The sequence below is a fragment of the Talaromyces stipitatus genome, genomic scaffold (assembly GCF_000003125.1).
Source record: "Talaromyces stipitatus ATCC 10500 scf_1105507295491 genomic scaffold, whole genome shotgun sequence".
Classification (NCBI taxonomy): Eukaryota; Fungi; Ascomycota; class Eurotiomycetes; order Eurotiales; family Trichocomaceae; genus Talaromyces; species Talaromyces stipitatus.
In genome coordinates, this window is record NW_002990122.1 from 1,100,621 (window position 1) to 1,124,219 (window position 23,599).

The 23,599-nt window shown below is 43.2% G+C and overlaps 5 protein-coding genes across 6 annotated transcripts, besides 5 other annotated features; 1 reads left to right on the plus strand and 4 right to left on the minus strand.

The window, feature by feature from the left end:
* Positions 1-2,779: 2,779 nt before the first annotated feature.
* Positions 2,780-4,832, minus strand: TSTA_111000 (the record flags this gene model as incomplete). Of its 2 annotated transcripts, XM_002488634.1 has the most annotated exons (3): positions 4,711-4,832; positions 3,694-4,528; positions 2,780-3,672 (listed from the first exon to the last, which is right to left on the minus strand). In XM_002488634.1, the coding sequence occupies exons 2-3, from the start codon at positions 4,445-4,447 to the stop codon at positions 2,780-2,782; spliced, it is 1,647 nt and encodes a 548-aa protein (XP_002488679.1). In that variant the 5' UTR covers positions 4,448-4,528; positions 4,711-4,832. The 2 variants fall into 2 exon arrangements, with proteins under 2 accessions (XP_002488679.1, XP_002488678.1); XM_002488633.1 differs by having other exon boundaries at positions 3,694-4,832.
* Positions 2,906-4,402: a mobile genetic element.
* A 2,290-nt stretch (positions 4,833-7,122) lies between the features above and the next one.
* Positions 7,123-9,000, minus strand: TSTA_111010 (uncharacterized protein; the record flags this gene model as incomplete). Its single annotated transcript, XM_002488635.1, has 2 exons — positions 7,123-7,520; positions 7,548-9,000. The coding sequence occupies 2 exons, from the start codon at positions 8,998-9,000 to the stop codon at positions 7,123-7,125; spliced, it is 1,851 nt and encodes a 616-aa protein (XP_002488680.1).
* Positions 7,677-7,748: a microsatellite.
* Positions 9,001-9,698: 698 nt separating the features above from the next.
* TSTA_111020 (uncharacterized protein) lies at positions 9,699-10,929 on the plus strand (the record flags this gene model as incomplete). Its single annotated transcript, XM_002488636.1, has 2 exons — positions 9,699-10,784; positions 10,891-10,929. The coding sequence occupies 2 exons, from the start codon at positions 9,699-9,701 to the stop codon at positions 10,927-10,929; spliced, it is 1,125 nt and encodes a 374-aa protein (XP_002488681.1).
* Positions 10,930-11,766: 837 nt separating this feature from the next.
* Positions 11,767-11,790: a microsatellite.
* Positions 11,791-11,822: 32 nt separating this feature from the next.
* Positions 11,823-13,116, minus strand: TSTA_111030 (uncharacterized protein; the record flags this gene model as incomplete). Its single annotated transcript, XM_002488637.1, has 2 exons — positions 11,823-12,914; positions 13,107-13,116. 2 exons carry the CDS (start codon positions 13,114-13,116, stop codon positions 12,148-12,150), a joined length of 777 nt encoding a protein of 258 aa, XP_002488682.1. The 3' UTR covers positions 11,823-12,147.
* Positions 12,056-12,132: a sequence feature (GA-rich).
* Positions 12,376-12,924: a mobile genetic element.
* Positions 13,117-15,612: 2,496 nt separating the features above from the next.
* TSTA_111040 (uncharacterized protein) lies at positions 15,613-21,250 on the minus strand (the record flags this gene model as incomplete). The annotated part of the gene is made up of 2 exons (XM_002488638.1): positions 17,693-21,250; positions 15,613-17,584 (listed from the first exon to the last, which is right to left on the minus strand). Exons 1-2 carry the CDS (start codon positions 21,187-21,189, stop codon positions 15,613-15,615), a joined length of 5,469 nt encoding a protein of 1,822 aa, XP_002488683.1. The 5' UTR covers positions 21,190-21,250.
* Between the last annotated feature and the right edge of the window lie 2,349 nt (positions 21,251-23,599).

Here is a 23,599-nt window from a genome sequence, read left to right on the forward strand (position 1 = left end):
AACTTGCGGTGCAGCTGGTGGTGCAACTGGTGGGCCATTTGCACGCAAGATGCAGACCGTTTTGCACTCAACTCGCAGACCGCCCACAATTCAGCATCGATATGCAATTATACACAGAACAGATTGAGATATTATAATCCCAGTTGACTTCGTCAGCACGAAAAGCATGTATAAAAATGTCAGCCTTGTCCCAGGTTCACCGCATTCTAATATGGCCAACCCAAGGCTTTTGCCCTGGGAGCGCGATTAATCGGTTCTCCTGCTCGACATGGGTAGAGGAGCATACGATACTACTGGCGTAAAGAAGCCTGATCAGCCGAAACCTCCAAAGCGTTCATAGGTAGAACTCATTCAGCCTTGCACCATTTCAATACAGACCGTCCAGATTTCGTGTCAGACTATCATCAAACCTTTTCCTTTTGCCGTCATGCTGTCTTATCGTTGTGAAATGATCCGTGCGTGCTTTGGGACCAGCTCTTTAAACGCATCTCCTCGCCTATCCCAGGTAATATTGCCTAAATATATACCGTTGCGTTTTTAATCTCGGCATTTAGTCTCTCGACGAACAACTAAGCAGCACTATTGCCAGACCACAACAAGCCCTTCTCAGGCCTCTTGAAAATGACGGACTGAGACTAGTAGGATCTGACTATTCTATCACTGACGTTTCTATCACGTCAGTGCCAGTCTCTTCGTTACAAGATAACGAACAACAAAGATGGGATGGTTACTTTAACGATAACGAAAGTGACATCATGTATAGGCCGAATTCATTTTATTCGGACTGGTTTGACGCAGCTCAAGAGGGAGTCAGGGGGCCAACGCATGTCCATCCTCATCAACATACATTGCCTACACTATTTTATTATTTGGGAATACTGCATAAGTGGATTAGCTCCCAGGCCAACATCACAAAGATGAAAGTCACCGTTACTCTTAAGCGGGTAAGCCACCACCTGAGATTGTTGATCAAATCAAAGGGCGCTGGTATGCATTGATGTAAGTATGATTGAATATAGATTGGATAGAACTGGACTAGTAGTGACTATACTCTATGTACTGTTGTAGACGGGAGTCTCTGATACCGCTGCCGAAGTGAGTTCCATGTCCGATTTCTAAAATATTTAACCATTTCTTTGTATTCCATTCCATCGTCTTTTAGTCTTTTCAAGAGAATATCCTCCTCCTCACTGAACGTTGTTCTGGGGGGTTTTAATTGTCGCTGAACAAAGATTGATGATTCCATGTTTTTTTGTATATGTGAGCACTGCCGCTCAGGTAGCATCTGGCAACGCAGACAAGAGTCACTGTCTTTGCTAACCACACAACGGATCTCATCTTTCCTACAGTGATTGCAGGCTTGGCCTTTTGGAAGAAATATGAATGGAGGTCTGTAGAATATTAGAAACTAATATAGATATATGAGTTAGGATGAGGGTTAACATACTTCTCTCCTCCTTCCTTCGTTTCTGAGCTTTGAGATGTGGTCTGTTCCAGCGCTTGCATCGTGGATGGTTTTTGCATAGTGTTGACCTTATCCTTACTAGTTTGAGCACTGAGTAGCCTAGGATAACACCATGCTTTCTGGAGAATTCAGTCATTCTTGACTAAGGTGGGTATCCTACTGGCTGATAAAAGGGTCCATGCCGCAACATGAAAGGATCTCTCCCTGGATTGTCAAAGGAAGCTATACAGGTTGATACCAGCTAGAAAAGGGCCAGATTGCTCTTTCCGCTCACCGCAAGTTGAAAATGCAGTTGAGAATGGAATACCTACTTCGAAGGATAAGAAAAAGAACGGAGTAGACTTACGTAGTCTAGTCAGTGGACTAAGGCATATTGACTTTCTCAAGTATACAGTGCCTGTGCCACCTTTTTGTCAATTGCTACAGCATCGGCATGCTTGACAATGAACAGAAACAATCTACAAGTGAAGTCGTGCTCAAGTTCGAGCAATTGGAGAAGAAAATGCTGGTTCTATTGGCAAATCATAGACCTCCGAGGCAGGAGATAAGTCAAATCTGAGACTCATATATCCATCTGATCCATCTGGGTCCAGGCCAGGGAAGGAAATGCTTTTTCTTATTCTTATTATTACTATTACAGACTCCAAAGTCTACTATCTGTATCGTCAGTATGCAGGTTGTCTGCATGACAGAGACGGGGTTCAAGCACTGAGTAGGAGTCTATTTTCGGCACATGCATATTTCTCTGCTCGAAAATTGGCTGGATGTCAAGAGTATTCAGTGCATGCTTGTGTATAAATTGAACATCAGGTGCGGAATTCGAAATCCTAGAGATAATGAATATACAAAGTCTGCAATTCAAAGATTCGCTTTCTTGTTTAATCAACTATGTACACAGCAATGGGCATCATTTTTAGCATTCTATTTGCCTTCAAGTATGTTTGCTCTATTACGCATACTATCGTTGACGCATTCTTCTACAAGGCAGATCCGATCCCTGGCTTGTGCAATTGTAGAGATTTTGCCATTCTGAAAATCGGAAAGGGCTAATAATATTCGGGCTTCTTGCTCAACTAAATCTTTTGGATATTTATTGCGAATTGGTGGCATATTGATTTGTTGAATTTTTTTGAAATCAATAGTGTAGGGGTTCGGGAAAAAGTGGCGGCTCGTTTGTGGATTACGTTAACTAGTTAACGTAGTTCACTAGTGAGTTGGCCACACTAGTGAGTTGGCCACTTTTACCCGAAAATAACTCTATATTGATTTCAAATCCCAATTTTCAAAGCCACATACAAAAATATATACAAAAATCTAACTACTAGTACGATTAGGACATCGATTAATTTTATGTCCTTCAACACCACAACCACTGCAGCGAAATTGGCGGCGTACGACTCCTTGAGAAGCTGGGAGCTCCGGCTCACCCGGAGCAGTAGTAACAGCTTGAGATGCCTCAACCTGATCTTGTACGAGCGCTTGAGCTTCTTCGCCAGTAATCCCATGCTCAATAGATATCTGTTTCTTAGATTTTTGGCGTTTTTGTTTCTCTTTGCCATGCGCAGCTCGTAAATCACGGTTTTCTTTCTGTACGAGTACAAGATCATTCATAGTCGTTTCATAGGCCTTTGACATCCGCATAATTGCTTGATCAATCACTTGATTTGGGCTTCCTGTACGCTCATTTATACGTTTGGTAATTGTAGTTGACTGGCGTACAAATTGGCGTATATTTTGAGGGGTTTGTAAGCAAGATGATTGTGTATTGCTTGATCGACTCGGAGGGGGTGTTGGTGTTTTTAATTGAATATTAAGTTGTTGAATAACTCGATCCGGATTAAAAGGCACTAATCCAGTGGCTGTGAAGCTATTCCGAATAGTTTGAGCTTTATATGCCACCGTACGAGCCTGTGGAAATGCCATTAAAAAGTCCATTTTGTCGATATGGTTGAATCCAAGCCTCATTCGTTGCTCAACAAGCTGCCCATAATGCCGTTTTAAAACAGCAAAACAGCCAACATCAAGAGGCTGTAATATATGTGAAGAATGAGGTGGCATGCAGATTGGAATAATATTATTCTCAGTGCATATACGATCAAATTCTGCAGTCAAATGGCTTCCATGGCCATCAAGAATCAACATTCGATATTTTCCCATTGTACGATCATTAATATAGGGAATAAACTGGGTTGTAAGCCATTCTAATCCTATTTGATCTGTAGTCCAACCATTCTCGCTAATATTGATCCTCCAATCACTTGGAAGATCATCAAACCAGCCTAATCGTACGTTTTTCTTTGCCTTGAAAATAATGTACGAAGGAACAGCCCATCCAGTTGAATTTGTTGCCTCAATTGCAGTCACCCATTCTCGATTCCCAAGCTGTAAAAGCTTTGGCCGTGCATATCGATCGCTTCCAGTAATAACCTTTGCAGATGAGCAGAGTCCCATAGCAAAGCCAGTCTCATCAAAATTGTAAATATCTTCTGGTAAGATCCCATACTCCAATATAGCAGCTCGTACGCGATCAAAATGTTCCCGGATTATCTTCGGATCTTCGCATTTAGCGCGTTCATAGTTATATCTTCGTGAGAACTTCGAATCGATCTCTGGACGGCGTTTAGTCAGCTTGGTTACCCAATTCTCACCAACTTGTTGATTGCCACGTTGTAAAAGCATATAATTAGCCATTTCTCGTACGAGAGAGTGCCGGGGAGGTAATCCACGTCGATCTAAATCAAGAACCCATTTGACAAGCGAATCCTCCTCAGATTGAGTTAATTTATGGTTATTGGCGCGTTTTTCAGCTCGATATGGCATGCCGTTGATTCTATTTTGAAGAGTTGACCGTGAGATATTATAGATCTCTGCTGCTTTCCGTACAGAGCGTATTCTGCCATTCTTTAAATCAGAAATAGCTAATAGGATTCGTCCTTCTTGCTCAGCAGAATTTTTTTGATTTTTATTGCGAATTGGTGGCATATTGACGCGTTGAGTTGTGAAGGATCAGTATAGAACGCGTATTCGGGTAAAAGTGGCCAACTCACTAGTGTGGCCAACTCACTAGTGAACTACGTTAGTTAATTCGGATATCCGGAGGCAGTAAAAGGAAGTGAACAATCAGAAGCCCTATCTTATAGCCTTCAAAATTTACCCCTCTTGATGACTCACAAATCACTCCGCCAAAAGTGTCTATAAAAGACCTGGCTTTGAAACCTAATGGATAGAGAGAGAGGAGAACATACATATACAATCTTGCTAGTCACTTCTTTTCTTTGATCCTAGTAAAACACTTTTCAGGATTGGCCTGGAATAAACCGACTAATCCGACAGAAGCTAGGAAATTTCGATATATTGTTGCACACTCTCTAATACAAAACTTCTAGGGAATGTTGATCTCTTTTATATATGAGGTTCTGTACAAACTAAATCATGAGATGACGTCTAGTCGAACTTTCTAGATATAGGCACATTAGAACTGATGGGATATGCCTATACCTCGTCAGTATGTGAATCCAATTCTCGAAATTTCTTCACATTAGTATCGTGGCAGATTCTTTGACTCATTCCAAATTAGGAATAGCGTATTACGTTCCAACAACTTCCCTGCAAAACGTGATATTCCGATGATAGCTCCACTGCGAGTCCAGCGTCAGCCCGTCGCTGGCGTCGCAATCCAAAAATAAGATGCATCACATATTGACTCACATACCTTATTCTACGTTACCATATTACCAGTTATAAGCCATGTGTCACCGCATACCCATCAGCTCACTCCTTAACCATGTTAGTACCGACGAGAAGGCTCCAAATAATACAACACTTTGCCAGATTGTGCTCCATCTACAAAGACCCGGGGACACCTACACAAAGGAGTATGTAAATACGCTCTAATCAGATATGATAGTTTGTGCTAACTACCTCTATTATTCTATCATAGGTATTTTCGGGGACGGTCGCTCGGAAGCCCGACCGGGGGTTCTTCGCTGATGGGTAGCGCAGAGGGTGCGTCGCAGAATGCAGGAAAATGTTACCGTTGTCCACTTAAGACCTGTGGTCGACCATTCAGTACATCTAAGAAGCTAGCCAGTCATTATCGCAGAGATCACATGCCCTCATGGAGGGAAGAAGGTACGTAGCTATGATCTCTAGCTGACTTGATTCTTACGGTAACCTTTTACTTCTAGTGATGACAATGATCGCTAAGCGGCAGAAGAGAAAAAAGTACAATGGCCTCAATGATAAGAGCTTAAGTGCATAGCAAGTCCAAACACGTCGCCAGTACTCTGCCAATTCGTGGTCTGTCATAGCCTATAGCGCTGGGTATGGGCAATAGACATGATTAATAATAATAATGATACTCAGCCAATTCTCGAGTTACATGATCTCGTTAGAATACTCTCTCATCGCTTGAATATAGGGCTCTGCGCCTGACCAATAGAATTTACTCTTGTTTGCTTCCATATCTCTCAGATCTTGCGGCAGGATCCAGCGGCACGCGACGTAAAGGGGCATCGTATTACGAATACACATGTGTTGACCAATACGGTTAGTCATGTACTATAGTGTGGAAATATATTATAATTAATTACAGCTATATAAGTTGGAGCTCTCTTTGTCTATCTGACTGATAGCTAGTCCTTTTTGGTGAAAACCACGGTATTACGTTTTAGTTTCTTTGGAATCTTTTGGTACTAGTCCGAACGGGGTAAGGCTCCGATAGGAGCGTACAATTTGGGTGAGGAATAATTGACTCTGATTTGCACGTCCTCTAAAATCCCCTCTAGATACACATCCTGATCCTCTTTATATACAAAACGTAGTGGCGAAATATCACGGATTTACGGAATAAATAACAATCATGACTCCAGAATCTAGTCTGCTTTTTGGCGCTCTTGTTCTCGCGGATATGTTGCTTTTCCGAGGATTCTATAATGACCAGGTTGAACGATAGTTCGAGTACGAGGGTTGGGTTACGGAACACTTGAAGAAGCGAATACTAAGGAATCCACACAGAGATACGAACTAAGATAGAGCAACAATAGCAGATGGTACGAGTGAGGTTGTACGAGAATAATCGCTTGATTTTCGAGGATTCCCCGCGAAGATCTACGCTCTATATACACAAGCGCTCATGTACCGGTCAGGCGCCGAGAGGGGTAAGGAATATCTAGATCGCGCGCTTGCCGCCAAGGCCTTAGGCACTCGCTCGTATTCCTGCCTTAGATCGCTAGCATCAATCTTCCGCGCATTCAGATTGGCTCCTTGGATCTCGCGATGGAGTCAGCCTTTACAGATTCAAAGATTACTAAGTACATCCGGATTGAGATTAGCATATCAAATATCCAACAAAATATATTGGAACTCTAAGCCAGTTAGGAAATGGGAATAGGATAAGATTTGCGTATCATAAATGTGGATTACAGTGCTTCCTCGATACTCTCTTGCACGAGAGATGGCTTCCTGAGTTTCTATTAGTCGACAGAATTCGACTCGGAGGAAGTATAAACATGAGTTGTATACTGTACGGTCTTACAACTTACTCAGCATTTAGGAAACACACGATGGTATAGAAGTTCAATAGCCAAGTTTTTGTCCTGGTTCCCCACATATATTTCTCCCACTGTTTTATACTGTACCAAATGAGGTCCATACCTTTATACAGAACCTTTTCCAATTTCTATTTTGCTTTTTTTAGCCAGCTCGCGTATAAGAAATTCCACCATCTCGAAGTCCTGTTTTTCGGACGCACGAGATATGTCGTTAGGCCCCACACTCGCACCAAGATTTATGACGAGTTTAAGTAATTCAAAGGCACGGTATTCCACCGCGTAGAATATGATGTTTTTCCCATAGAAGTCCGTACTGTTCATGTCAACATCCTTAAAACTCAGCAGGAAGTTCTCTTCTTCACCCATGTATGTATTATAGTCCTTCACAAACCAATGTAATGGTGAATTGGTGTAATTCTTCAAGCCTAAACTAGGAAGCACAGGATGGTCTAGAAGTTCAACAGCCAAGTTTTTGTCCTGGTTCCCAACAAATATTTCTCCTACTATTTTATACCAAAGGGGGTCCATACCCGTATACAAAACCTTTTTTAATTTCTTTTCTGTCAGTTTCTGTGCTTCCCATAATTCCTTATATTTTGCTTTTGGGAGTTTGGTCAGGAATTCAGGCCACATCTGGACTAGCATCTTAGCCACACGGGCACCGTCATCATCATCGTCATTGTTGTCAGCATCGGCATTGACATTAGCATTGACATCAGCGTTGGCATCGTTGTACTTTGTTAATACCAGCTCAAGAGCATATTTGTCGTCAGAACCGTTAATCAAATCCCCGTCTTTTGGTTCTATACAGCTTCCAGCTATCTTGCCCGGGTTCCCCAGATAATACCTGTCTAAACACAATATCGAATCAAGATACGGAGCATCTCCACCGTCATACAGACCATTTTCTGTTGATAAGAAACAGTACAAAGCGTTATTGCCCATATTGTCTTTGGCGTATATATTGCTTCCTCTACTATGAAACAGATCCAAGTACTCATATTGCCCAGTTTTTATGGCAATATGTTCCGCAGTCTCCTTTTTCTTATTGGTATAGTTAAGAAAGCCTCCATGTTTCTCTTTGTAAGGTTCCTGGCTCGCCACATCGAGCAAAATCATCGCCATGTAGTAGGGTGTACTGTCAAACACAATGTCATGGATATTATGCGTGTTACGTAACATCCATTGCAATATTGTATTTTCAGTTTCCTTTTCTCTCCACCCAAGGCAGTCATTTGGCCAACGATAAACGTAGTGTCGGAATAAGTCTACCCCCCCATCCGTGATAGCATTTTGCACCCGATCAATAGAGAATTGGTCAAGGACGAAAGCGCAATCGCGAAATTCTCCGGCATATTTTTCAATTGTTTCAACAACATTCTGAAGTTTCTTGTCTCTGGCAAGTTGAAGTGCAGATTTTCCCTCGCGATTAGTTAGTATTGCCGATAACACCACTCGTCTTTTATCAATTGGATGGGGCGCTGAAAGCAGTTTTTCAATGATTTCCTTTTTGCCCAGGAGAATTGCATGATGAAGAGCTGTAATACCATCGAAGTTTAGTGCATCCTCGAAGCCTTCTAATACCTCAGCATATTTACAATCATTACTCTCTACCGCAAAATGAAGTGGCGTATGTCCGCCCTTCGACCAGTTATGTGTGTGCGCGCCTGCACCAAAGCAGTCGCCGTGGGCCATTTTGGTCAGGTAGTATTTTACCGACTGGTTCCATTCTACCGTTACTCCTTTTGACATCAGCAACGTAAGCATTGTATAGCCATCGGCATTCCTCCATGATCCTGGTAGAGTCCAAATATTTCGCAAGATTCCCAATATGCCATCTCCTTTATCATATCCATCTTTTGATGTGTCTGCGACTGCCTTTTTTGGCTCGGGTAAAACTAGTGAGTTAGGTACTACTCGTGCATGTCCATTCCGTAGTACTCTGGCAGCCTCAATGAGATCTTCTTGTTTGATATAAGACATATTTTCCTAAGCTTGATAAGTAATGTGATTAGTGTGGGTAGAATTTACTCTTCCATCTGAGTAGTAATTTATAATAAGGCGGTTCAGCATCGAACTGATTCAAATATAGATTAATTATGTGGTGGCGTTACGTAAGATCGATCGATTTATGAGAGCACAGAGAGTTGATTCTTGTTATGAGCTGACCTCATATTGATGTGGTTCGGACGAAGCCCTCACTGTAGAATCTGTATCGATTTCATTCGCTTCTGCACCCAGGACGCTGGAGCGCAGCCTGACAGCTCGAAGTCATTCCCAAATGTCGAAGGTTCATTCCGATTACTGATCTGCCCCTTAACAGGACTTCATGCCTTGGCACTCATGTGGTGTCTATGGATATCCGGCGCCGAACCCAGCCCAGCATGAGCATTCCCCTTTTTTATATAAACTCGTACAACAAAATCCTGTTGTCTAACTTTCTTTCCTTATGTTGTGTTTTCTGTTTGATCCATGTCCATATAGTGAATATTAGGCGGGACTAACCTGTAACAATTCTACTGGTTGGGCGTAAAGCCTCGTTTGTAATCTGGGTTATTTGACAGGTTGTACGTAACGACCTCTAGATTGGCTGTATATTTCAGGTAATCTTGGCTAAGGTATAATTAGAGTTCTGGTACCCCGTATGTAGGTGATAAGTGATAAATAGCTCACTCCGCCCGATGTCAGACCACAATCTTATCAATCCAATGAAAACATACCTAAGTCTAATATTAGGGCAGAATTGGTCCCTTGAGACACATAACTGGTCAGATAAGGGAAATACTCCACTTCATTTTGCGGTGGAGGTGGGAAATGCCGAGCTAGTAAAATTATTAGCATGCCGTGATAAAGCGAACTTCGAGGGCAATACAGCATTGTATCTAGCGATAGAAAAGGGCAATCAGGATATCATATCCTCTATACTTTCTAGACCAGAATACAAGGAAGCAGCGCTAAGTGCAATATCCACTAACCGCAGAGGGGAATCTGCACTTCAACATGCCAGAACAAAGTCGTCATTGGAGAATGTTGTTGAAACAATTGAAAATTGTCTCAGAAAGACGGCTGGACTCACCTTCATCGTAAATCCGCACAATATTACATGTACTGACTCTAGCAAATTCGACATTGAGCTAGTGAAAGGCGCTATCAAGGCTAAGGATGCGGACTTATTCCAACACTACATTTCTCTCAATGGATGGCCAGAGTTACTACTCAGATGGCAAGACCCTGACACCCACAATACAATATTGCAATGGATGTTGGAATTTAATTTTCTCATTAACAATGACACTGTCTATGAATCCGATAGTGACACGAATTTTAACATAAACTCTGACGTTGTCACGGCTACACACTACTACATGGCGATGATTCTCCTCGACTTTGCGGATCAAATAAACAATTTCAAAGGCTTTATCAACCATCCTAATAAGGATATGGAGACGGCGGAACACATAGCCATAAGAACTGATCAGATGTTTTATCTAGACCTCTTTCATAGTAGAGGAAGCGATATATACGCTAGGGATAAGGATGGCTATAACGCTCTCTATCGTGTTTTAACAGTAAAAACGCTACGTGACATCACTCAGGTGGATTCAATATTATGTCTAGACAAATATTATTCGAATAATCCAGGAAAGATAGCTGGAAGGATTAGTAACCCAAATCATAGGGATCTGATAGGGACTAAGGGCAATGACGGGAAATGCGCTCTTCAGCTGGCCTTAGAAAATCGCGAGGATGCCAAACAGCTGGTCCAGGTGTGGCCACAACTTCTCACCACGCTATCAAAAGAGGATAAAGTCATGTTGTATGAGGAGTGCAAATCGCAACTAAACCAATGGAAGATTGTGGAAACAAAATAAGGAGGGAAATATTTGGTACCCACTACGAGCTAGTGATTGAATATGCCTTCCACCTCATTGTTTTCATCTTGAAGCTCTTTTCAGGTGAACAAAAGGACCTAAATTCACCGGTTCCCGTTTCAGCGGGGTTATGCATTACAAATCATTAGATAAGTTAGAAGAGAACAAGAACCACGACGAGGATCAAGGATTAGCTGTCATGGTGCATTAAACAAAATAGTATGTCAACCCTAAGCCTGCCATAACGAATCGCCGTCAATAACCAGCAGATCTGACAGACTTGTTACAGTGTATATCAATACCGTACCAGCATGGTGGGGAAAGTGTGGATATTCTAGCCGCAACAGCAGAAGGAGAAGATTTTAGTACATTGCTATTCCATACCCTACCTTGTGTGCTTGCCTGCAGTGATGCCTGATGGCTGCCTTGGAGCCCCACACGTGATCTCGTCTATTTGTTAACACCGCTCCGCGATCACGCACTTATTCCTGTTTTCCCTTCCTCATGTTTTGTATTGTCGTTGAATAGCACCTAGATTAGGCATAGCAATGAATTTGTTATGAGATCTGGATTGGCACTGTCACAGACCATCTCTCCACCATCCTAGTTTGGGCCAGGTCATTTGGCGCTCTCCGACACTGCGGTCATACGCGTAAGATCTTGTTGCAAGCCTCATATTATAGGCGCACGATGCCTCTTTGGGATGTGCTCAGGATGGAGAATCGGTCAATCAGAAGGCCTCGCTTGTACTTAGTGTCTTGGTATAAAGTAGTGAAAAAAGGGTTAGGAAAAACAGCCCTCCCTTTACTTTTGACTCCCACCTCCGAACTATTTAATAAGACAATATGGAAACCTGTTGGTTTGTGGAAGCAATCGAGTGTGTGTGTGTGTGTGTGTGTGTATATTTAACGGCCGTGGTTCGTGACTCGCACGCTTCCCACCGATCCCTACTGGGACATAGGCCGCCGAGGGGTAAGCCTCGGGTTTCAGGTCCTATCATATTTATGTACAAATAAGAGACTCTTTGGCGCATTTCCATAGCTGCCGTGGTCTTACAGGGAGGTCCACTTTGAGTGGGTTTTAGGTATTTGCCAGCTGCAATGGTCCGCCTACACTCCATGACCTATTACTCCACCACTATTATAACTGAACAGTAAGTTTTGCAGAGAGGGAAAGAAAGAAGAGAAGAGAAAGAAAGAAGGAGAAGAGGAAGAAAGAAGGAGAAGAGAAATATAAAGGAAGAGTAGGGCTGTCTTAGCTAGGTGCTAAGGAGAGGTTGGCGAGGGCAGATATCCTCATAGAAGTGGGTCTCTGCTAGCCATGTGGCTAGCTTTTGTGCTCCTTTAGCAGTGCCTAAGAGAAAAGAGATGACCTCAGAAGGGGGCCCAGGAGGCCGAGGGGCTCGTCTCTTAGCTATATGACAGAAGAAGAAGTGCAGAGGTGCTTTTCGTGCTCCGCATCGGCAGAGAAGATAAGCATCATCATGGTTGAAGCGTTCATGGTAGTCTGCAAAGTCTCCATGACCAGTACGGGCCGCAATAACATGGCCGAGGTCAAGTTGGTTGAGTTGAAGCTCCCCAGGGCGCTTAGGGGAAGTGGTTATTTCTAGATCTTGATAGCTCTGTGGTGCCACCTTCTCCCATTGTGACTGAGCAGCGGATAGGGATTGAGTCTTGGCATATCTCTTTAGCGAGGCGTATGAGGATTTGTGAGGGGCAGGAGGGATTGAGGCAGCTCCCTCTTTGGCAGCGAGATCAGCCGCTTCGTTCTCAGGGATTTTAGCGTGTCCAGGGACCCATCGGATTTGAATAGATCCGCTTTTGGTGTGAGGAAGCCTTTTGCGAAGTGGCCAGGTGGCTGCAAGGGTGCGGAAGGATTCAAAGATTTCTTGGGAAGATCCTGTAGAGGGAGATAGAAGGCGTATGGCAACTTCTAGGTTGTCAAGGCAGATCCATAGGTTGGTAGCAAATTGAGCTGTTGGATACGCTATTGCTGCTTGAGCGCCAGCTAGAGCTGCTTCTACTTCTGCGTCGTATCCGTATGAGAGTGTGGAAGCAATCGAGATGCCTCACTCCAACGCACTGAGCCGCAGGGCGTCACGTGACCTCGTCTAGGATAGAGGGATGTAAGACCGCGTCGGGGCGTGAGTTAGATAGCAACAATCATATACATTTGAACCCATACAGAATTGCAGTACCTGCTAACCATCCTACGTACGTATGTACATTAACGTGTACACGTGCTTTATGCACTCACAAAACCTATATATAATTTTATTCGACTTCCTCATACTAAGGCACGGAGACAGCTGTCTCTTACGTAAGGTGGTCACCTGAATAATTTTTAGAATCAGGTGTCTAAAAGGACTGGATGATTCACTTTCTATTCCCCTAGTTCAAAAATATGGTAGACAGACTTCCTTCTATACGGGAAATTTTTCTATCTTTCTCTTCATGCCAGAGATGCAAAAAGCCTTCCAATAACTTACACTATGCGTAAGAGATAGGGTTCTATCAATATTTTAGTTAGGTATAGTAATGGATTGTTATGATATATAGCTTGGCACCATTTGACGGATTCCTGTCTTCGGACAGCTGTCCTAGGACTAATATAGGTCCTTGGACGGATTTCTGTCTTCGGACAGCTGTCCTGGGACGGATTTCTGTCCGCGGACAGCTGTCCTAGGACTAAAATAAGTCCTTGGACGGATTTTTGTCTTCGGACAGTTGTCCTACGACAAATATAACGTAATGAGATATATGTCCGAAGACAGTTATTTGTCCTAGGACAGCTGTCCGAAGACAGAAATCTGTCCAAAGACCTATATTAGTCCTATACCTAATCTAGGAGCTATTTAACAACAATACAAAACATGAGGAAAGGAAGAAATAGAACGGAGTGCGCGATCGCTGAGCGGTGTTAGCGGGATCACGTGTAAGGCTCCAAGGCATCTATTGACTGAGTGTTTGTGTAAAACATGAAGGAGGTTTCGAGTAAGTTGATCTACGCTAAGGCTTGGCTGTGGGACTAGAATAGAGCCATGCTCCACCGTGTTGTTGGATTATTACTAATCCGTGGGGGCAGATTCGGCAATGATTCCTAGCTTTGCTACGTGGAAAGTGTTCGTATTGGAAGTAGAATTAACAAGCAAAATTGTATGTCTTCCCCCTGCCCTTTTTCTAAGAATTGAGGGTGATTCTATGTCTTTATATATTCCAATGCGGCCTCAGAGAAGTAAGGGAAATAACAACAGGAATTTCAGCTAAGGCAAAGTGAAGAATCCGAGTCACAAACATGAAACTATACAGGTTTGACCACTGTAGTTGATTGGTATCAAGGGGCATTTTGGCGATGTGCACTTTCTTAATTAGGGTCAGAGGTATCGTCCTGTCGACACCTAGTTATCTAACACGTGTCCCACCAGCGTTTGTCGGCAAGGCCTTGGCAGTGGGGCAAGAAAAGTCCGATTTCGAGATTGACTGTAAGTACAGAGTACAAGCTCAACCATCCTCCACCATCTTAGTTTGGCCCGGCTCATTTCGTGCTCTCTCACGCTATGGTCATACACGTTTACGTGTTAAGACCTCAACAGGTAAAATAACTAGCAGTCCCGATAGGCTCATTACATTGTGTATCAATATTTTAATGGCATGGTGGAAAGTGTGGATACTTCAGCTAGTTATTCTTAATCGGAACTATTAGACAATATGGAAACCAGCATATAATTGCTGGTATCTCAATCATGCCTAACTAGGCATCCCAAATCCTGAGTTCTTGGGGAGTAGTCATGTTATCAGAAATCAGAATAATATAGGCTCGTCAGCTTGTTGGATTAGCTGTTCTACGTATCTGGTGTTAGCAACCTAGATGTAGATAAACTAATAATAATTTTACTCGAACTTCCTCATACTTGGAAGGAAAAACGCGATTATGTGGCCCTTAATGAAAATGGTCTCTTCAAAGGGGATATACCACTTCCACCATCCAGAAAAATGAAAGTAGTATATACTACAAAATTGGCTAGCGCTAGGATTTCAGGCTCTCCGGCAGCTGACAGTAATGGTTTTCAGAGCTTATTGAACCTTGATACAGAATACACCCTTCGCAATCAATATCTCAGGTGAAATGCGAGGCTAGGAGTGTCGAAATTAAGCAGAAAGATGAGGCCCGGCCAAGAGAGCAGAGCAAGATCTGGAAATACAGTAGTTTGCACCTTCAGAGTAACAACTGACACTCTCTTCTCTTTCATCTGAAACAGTGCCAAGAAGACACTACTATAAATATAGAATAGTGGAGGAATAATGTTAATGCGGAAACATTACTTTACCTCTTGATACGGATTTTTATTTACAATACATGTATGATGATAAAACACAATTCTGGAATATTCGACTGTGTCTGGGCACGCGTCCAGACAATGTCTGGTAAACCTGGCACTTTGTCGTTTGAAATTATCTCGTATTCTGTTGCCATCACAAGATACAGAACCGTTGACCTTTGGAACAGGTTTCCATCATACGCAGAACGGCTAGTGCCCTGGAGCACTGGTTGAGGAGGAACGCACACATCTCATGCAGCTGCTAGTCATTCCTTCAGCCTGTCAGTTGCGGCCATACAACAAGCTCCAAAACTAACCGTGGCAACGCTAATATTAGGTTCGCTAGCACGACGTATCATTCTAACAGTGCAACTCGGTGTGATACAGTAATAGATGATAAATAAATTAACGCAATCTAAGGTCATCTGTTGATGCCGTGAGAGGCCTTCCCAAAGCCACTGCCTCGTCTCGAAACACATCCAGAAACACATCCTTGCTCTGCACCAAGGAAACCCTTTTTTGTCGATCTGGCATGTTAATATAGAAGGTCTCATCCTGCATATAGCAACTTAAATGCTCACTAAAGCTTTGCTGAACCAATAATCTATATAATGAACGCAAAGTTTCCACATCAAAATTTTGGAAACTATCATAGAGGTTATCCTGCTTTAGTAGCATGCTTACAGATTCAGAATCTGTACTGGAGGTGTTCTTGGAAAGCACAAGCACTATAGATTGGAGAATATCGTCTGATAAAGAGGTTTGTTTGTCTAAGGCATCAATGGCGGATTGCCTCACATCCTCTTCAGAATGCTCCAGCCGACGCACTATAGCTTGGAGAATATTGTCTGATAAAGTGATCTGTTTGTTTAAGGCATAATTGGCAGACTGCCTCACATACCCATTAGAATCCTCCAGTCGACGCACTATAGCTTGGAGAATATCATCTGACAAAACAGTTTGTTTACCTAAGACATCAATGGCGGTCCACCTTATAGACTCATCAGAATCCTCCAGTCGACGCGCTATAGCTTGGAGAATATCATCTGACAAAGAGGTTTGTTTGCCAAAGACATAAATAGCGGGATGCCTCACATGCCTATTAGAATCCTCCAGTCGATGGACTATAGCTTGGAGACTATCGTCCGATAAAGTGGTTTGTTTGTCTAAGGCATAAAGGGCGGACCATCTCACATATTCTTTAGAATCCTCCAGTCGACGCACTATAGCTTGGAGAATATCGTCCGACAAAGAGGTTTGTGCGCCTAAGGCACTAATGGCGGAGTGCCTCACATACCCTTCAGAATGCTCCAGTCGACGCACTATAGCTTGGAGAATATCATCTGACAAAGAGGTTTGTTTGCCTAAGGCATCAATGGTGGACTGCCTCACATACCCTTCAGAATCCTCCAGTTGATGCATTATAGCTTGAAGAATATTGTCTGACAAGGAGGTTTGTTTGCCAAAGACATTAATAGCGGACTGCCTCACATACCATTCAGAATGCTCCAGTCGGCGCACTATAGCTAGGAGAATATCGTCCGATAAAGAGGTTTGTTTGCCTAAGGCATCAATGGCAGACTGCCTCACATAGCTATCAGAATCCTCCAGTCGACGCACTATAGCTTGGAGACTATCGTCCGATAAAGAGGTTTGTTTGTCTAAGACATCAATAGCGGACTGCCTTACATACCCTTCAGAATCCTCCAGTCGAAGCACTATAGCTTGGAGAATATCGTCCAACAAAGAGGTTTGTTTGCCTAAGATATAAATAGCAGAGAGCCTTACAGACCCTTCAGAATCCTCCAGTCGACACACTATAGCTTGGAAGATATCGTCCGATAAAGCGGTTTGTTTATCTAAGACATTAATAGCGCTCCGCCTCACATCTCTATTAGAATCCTTCAGTCGACGCACTATAGTTTGGAGAATATCATCTGATAAAACGGTTTGTTTATCTAAGGCATCAATGGCGGTCCGCCTTACTTCCTCATCAGAATCCTCCAGTCGACGCACTATAGCTTGGAAAATATTGTCCGATGAAGTGGTTTGTTTGTCTAAAACATTAATGGCGGACTGCCTCACATACCCTTCAGAATGCTCCAGCCAACGTACTGTGGCTTGAAGAATATTATCTGATAAAGCTGTTTGTTTGTCTAAGGCATTAATGGCAGACCATCTCACATAGCTATCAGAATCCTCCAGTCGACACACTATAGCTTGGAGAATATCGTCCGACAAAGAGATTTGTTTGTCTAAGGCATCAATGGCGGACTGCCTCACATACCCTTCAGAATCCTCCAGTTGACACACAATAGCTTGGAGAATACCGTCCGACAAAGAGGTTTGCTTGTGTAAGACATCAATGGCGGACTGCCTTACATATTCTTCAGAATGCTCCAGTCGACGCACTATAGCTTAGAGAATATCATCTGATAAAGTGGTTTGTTTGCCTAAGACATCAATGGCAGACTGCCTCACATACCCTTCAGAATCCTCCAGTTGACGCGCTATAGCTTGGAGAATATCGTCTGACAAAGAGGTTTGTTTGCCAAAGACATAAATAGTGGACTGCCTGATATACCATTCAGAATGCTCCAGTCGATGCACTATAGCTTGGAGAATATTGTCTGGCAAAGAGGTTTGTTTGCCTAAGGTATTAATAGCAGACTCTCTTACTTCCCCTTTAAAATCTTCCAGGCAATGTACTATAGCTTGGAGAATATCATCTGACAAACAGGCTTGTTTGTCTAAGGCATCAATGGCGGACTGCCTTATATACCATTCAGAATGCTCCAGTCGACGCACTATAGCTTGGAGAATATTGTCTGGCAAAGAGGTTTGTCTGCCTAATGCATTAATGGCAAACCACTCCAAGTCGCTAGAAACATTCTGTCCTAGAAGATATGCTACCAGGTTTACGAGACAAACCGAGAAGTTTGATCGATGCCGCAGAGCTTGTAGGATAGCATTCTTTACATCTTTAGGCTCCCCTTCATTCATCATACTAATCAAGACATTGTTGGGAAACTCCATTTCACGGCATAATGTCATTTCTCCCCGAAGCTTGTATTCAAAAAGTGCCCATTGTTTCAACTGGGCCTCGATCAGTGTTCGAAGATTCTCTAAGCCGGAGTTTGGAGGCACTTCACCGAAGCAATGCATGAGAATCCGTTGATGTGCTGGACCCAGGAAGTCGTGCGGTTTATCCTCCATCAATTGAAAGAACCTACACAGTTGTTCTTCATCTTGGCTCTGGAGTAACCCCGCTACAAATCGCCAAAAGACGTCATAGCGTCCGCTGTATTTTTCTTGCTGAAGGAGCCTTTCTGGAGTAATTTCTACTATATTCTTCTGAAAGCCGAATGTGAGACATTGGAGAGGTTGCCGACTTATCCAGCGTCGTACAAAATACTGCGCTGCAAAGTATTCCTGAAAAGTCAAATGGATAAAATTATAAATCCGATCCTTGCGTTCCGAGGAAGGGTCCGATGTGCGTAGAAAAGAAAGTCGGTCTAATTCATCATCTGACATGCTGCGAAGGCTAGGCTGTGTATATATCCTACTTCGAAAGCGTATGTCAAACTCGATAATGTCGTTGTAAAGACCAGTAAAAGCGAAGAATTCAACCAATTCAATTTCTTTCTCCGCCAAGAACTCGATTTGCGAATGGATTTGTAATTTTTGGACTTGACTTTTGCTCAGTAGTCCCCCCCTTCCATCTCCTTTCTTTAGTTGCAGGATATCCTTCTTCCATAATCTTAACTCGATGGCTTTGTAGAGTGCTGTCATAGTCTCTGGGACACCACGAGAACGCAGGTCGCTATCCCAACTGTAGCATAACGCATCAAGCTGGATTGGAATTTGGACCAGTCCCTGAATAAGCCAATGACCCTGGATGAAAGACCAGATGGCTTCTGCGTCAGTTTTGTCCACAACCTTTGTTATATAGGCCTGCACTTGGTCTCTATGAAATCCAATGGTTTCCAGTTCCAGGTCAAAGGGAGTATGGCCCGGTATATTTATGGCATATGGCTGGGAGGTAATGATAACATTGTGTCGATTCAATAGGCCCCTAAATTTTTTGGTCAGGTCTGTTCCGGAGATACTCCGTTCTCCGGAGATTTTATCGAGACTGTCAAGTAACAACAAGGTTCTCTCGTTTTTTTCATCACCTAAGCCTCTCCATAGTGCTTGAACTAACCACTCAGGCTCCCTCTGCGTGGAGAAATATTCTTGGGAAAGTAATTCCTCCAAGCTTGACTTTCCCCTTAGACTCCGCAGAGGTATCCAAAAGATGCGGTCAAAAAGTTCCTCCCACATCTTTTTATATAGAAAATCATGAACGATCTTCTTGCACAGGGTGGTTTTTCCAACTCCAGCACGTCCTCGAATTAAGATCCGCTTAGGCCGGGACATAGTGCCGTCTGGACGTATCTGGTCCTTGAACAGATTAGGCAGTTTCACCTCTATTTCCGTGTTGCCCACCTCAACCTTCAGCCAAGTGAAGAGCGTGAACACTAAAGGCTGCTGTTCCGTCTTCTCATTGTCTAGCTGCCTTTTAGCACCATTCTGTGACAGCTCTATAACCGCGAGGTTGATATAGCATTGCTCCATATCTAGCAGGTCCTCAGATAGCCTTTTAATCTTAAGTCGTCCTTGTGTGTAATACTCGCGTAAAAAGGCGTCAGCGTAGAACTTTTGTGCTTCATCACACTCGGACCATGCTCTATTTAATAAGTGCCTTGGGAGATTTCCAGTTTTTCCAATTTCTATAGGAAACATCTTTAGTTTGGGTTCGTATTTTTGATTCTTCCTAATTCTCAAGATGTGTCGATGACTAGGGAGGGAGTTCTTCCAAGATGGCCGACCAACAGTGTCAGCAATCAGCTTGACCCATTCCTGCGCACGATGGTGTTTTGGTCCTACTTGAGAAATGCTGCGTTGAATTGAGTCAACGACGCGGTCTCTGATTGACGAATCTCCTGCGATCCAGGCCTGCTCGAGCTGAGCATACAAGCCACACAAGAATGTCTCTTCCCGACCACAGGGTACTTCCCGGATAAACTCCTCAAGCTTTTGCCACGCCGCAGACCGGATCAGCATATCTGTGTACCGTAGCGACACATACCAGCTCTTCTGCTTCGGTACACGTTTCATGCCTTTTGCCATGCTTCCTACCCCATCGTATATGTTGTAAAAATCGGAAGCGACATCGACCACGGATTTGATGAGATCTGGCACATTCATCAGGTCCGGAATAGCATCCATCAATTTTGCCGGATCCATGGTCGGAACTGCTCCCGCCACCCCTGCCGCACCTCGTGCAACTGCACAAGCATGGCGCAAGAATGCATGATAGGAACTCTCATTGTTTGGCAGACCCAGCAGGGCTTCGCGACTATAGGTGGCAGCTTGGGCGAGGCGAAGCTCTTGATGATCCATCAACGACTTGAGCTGTTCTTGCAAGGGCTCGTACAAGTCTACCCGGTCAAGACCATAGATCTTGAGGTCTACCATCGCGTCCAGGATAGCGGACACTGTAGACACCAGCTGCAACTGATATTGCGTTCCATTCCTAGCTTGTTTTATGACCTCGTCTAGTCGCTTTTGTAGGCTCATTAGGACTGATCCGAGTACAGTGGTTGCTGGTGACAGAGAACCGTTAGCTCGCCGGAGGAAATAAGCGTAGTTCGTAAGGAGCTTCTCGTCGAGTATGCTGCCGTCGGACGTCCCTTTGATAACAGTATTAGAGAGTGCCACTGTTAATTCGAGATAATCTTTCCCACTGACTGCGGATGACAGCTCCGCAACCTCCGGCACATACAGCAATTTTCTATCGTCCTTAAAGATTTCGATCATCTTTGAAACCACTGCCTCTAACGCGTTCCTTTCCTTTGGATCACGGTCGAAGCTTGTCAAGCGGCTGATGAGATTGTTGGTACAGGTGGGTCTCGACAAGTATAGTGGAGACTCGGCCATTATGGAAGATTGACGTCTAAGTCAGGAGATAAACTTCTTAGCAACACAACCTACAGTGAATAGAGAAAGATGAGGATAACAAGCTACATGGTGGGGTTAATGAGGGGCTACTTTTGCTGGTCAGTTGCACGTGAGGTAACATAAGAGTGTGAGCATGATTCTTATTCATCCTAGCTATACTAGAAAGGGTTGTCCAGCAAAGTAGCATCTTATTAAGTGGCCTGGATCATTTTTGATTCGTGCTGCATCGTCTGCTCGTGGAAGCGTGCTCACGTGGGGTAACATCAGTACTACGATGAGGTACCAAGTCTAGGCAGCGATACAATGTAATTTACGGGCGTATCAAATCTGCGAATGCGCAATACCCCAGGGAGAAAATTACACGAGCCAGGGTTATTCCGGATCTAGCCATATATAGACTAGGAAATTCTTGGCGCTGTTTCGGAAGAAAGAGAAGAGAGTGTTAGTTGTTACTCTGATGGTGCAAACTACTGTACTACTTGACGACACCTGAACCTGGTACCTGAAAATTAGGAAATAATGGACGACCTGAGCTTAAAATGTCAGCGTATTGTATTACTATCTACGTGTCGATTCTTTCAATTTGCATCTAAACTACGATCTTCAACTATAGCGTTGGAAGTTGGAACAGCACCATCCAGCAGGCCCATAAGCTTGAATTTCCTTGTATATTCAAGGTAGCACAAGATCACCTTGCTATACCAGCAGCAGAGGTAGATATAGAGAGATTGTCCAATGGCGGGAGAGATACACGCTGGAAGTCTGAATAGTTCTTATTGGCGTATTTGGTGTTGGTACATTACGCCCTAATTCAACATACAACTTTGAATATCCAGGTTATGAATTATAAAATATGACTTTTTATATACAATAGATTCAGTGGTCATGTTTACGAATTTGAGGCTTGTTCCACGGGATTGGCGGTCTCCAAAAGCCTGTTTTCGTAAGAAAACCAGGCTGTTCGAAATTCGCGGGTTTTTACGAATCGAATTGCCCATACATTCGAAGTTCGAAATCAAGGTTCGAATTCGACTTGATTCGCCGATATTCGCGAATTTCGAATAGTTCAAAAATTCGTGCAGAGCGGTAGGTGAAATGAAGCTCCTAAAATCAATTCCTACGCTCCATATCTACATACCCTAGGTTCGCACGTCTTTAGCACAATTTTTAATGTACGGGATTATATATAGAATCCTATTGGCTCGTTACTAAGCCTGATATGCTAACTCATATAAATTTGTACGTTTGAGCGGAAGCCGTTTGTTCTTTTTCCTCTTCTCAGTACTTTATTATCTACTCGAGAATGAATATATAGTAATTCATAAGGCGGGACTGGCCGTAACAATCGTGATCCCATGTGAGAAGTCTTAGTCTAGGCTAAATCATAATAGAAACCCAATAAGCCTTCCTTAAAGTGCGCATAGCTATCACAATATGCCTCCAGAATTTTCTCCTCTAGTTTTGAATTCCCTCGATCACTGGTAAAGCTCCTTATTGCCTGGTTGAAGTCGCCCTCAGAAGCGTAAGATAAGGCAAGGTCAACCATAGACCTATCACTTGGGGAAAGTCGAGAGTATATTTTATTCTGTTGCTTGGTATCTTGAAAGGAAACATGTAAGACACGAAATGGTACAATAAATTGTTAAATTATGGGTTCTTAGCAGTACTTACCTAAAGGCATGATGTGGGGCCTGTAGCATTATCCGTAATTAATATCCAATCAAATGGGCTGCCCCGTAACAAGTGGGTGTCTCTGGTTACGTTATTGAACTAATTTTATCGTTAGTTTCTTTCTTCCCTAGTCGAAAACGACTGCCAAGGAATTGGAATGACAAATTGAGCGACAACAGTATCAGATCGATGATGTACGCTTGCGCGGAGCGCTAGATTATAGTTGCGTGCCAAAGCGGTATACTCTTTATCCTTTCTTGAACCCTACTTCTCTCTATAAATGGTTAAGCGTCATAGGAAAGTGGTGTCGGGGACGCTTATTCAAGAATGGTGAGCGGAGACAGTGTCTCTAAGGTGGTAACTGAATAATTTTTAGAATCAGGTGTCTAAAAGGACTGAATGATTCACTTTCTATTTCCCCTGGGTCAAAACTATGGTTTAAAACTATGGTAGACAGACTTCCTTCTGTACGAAAAATTCTTCTATCTTTCTCTTCATGCGAAAAGCGTTCCAGTAACTTACACTCTGCGTAAGAGATAGTAAGCTATGTTTTCGATGCCATTATATAGCTGACTGTTTTAGTAGAATTCATAAATATATAGCCCATCTCCGGTGCGGTTACTGCGAAAGGGATTTATTACTATTCGAGAGTGGATACATATTTTATGAAGAAGAAAAGACCTAGAATTAGTATTCTCTGGATCTGTATATTGCGGAG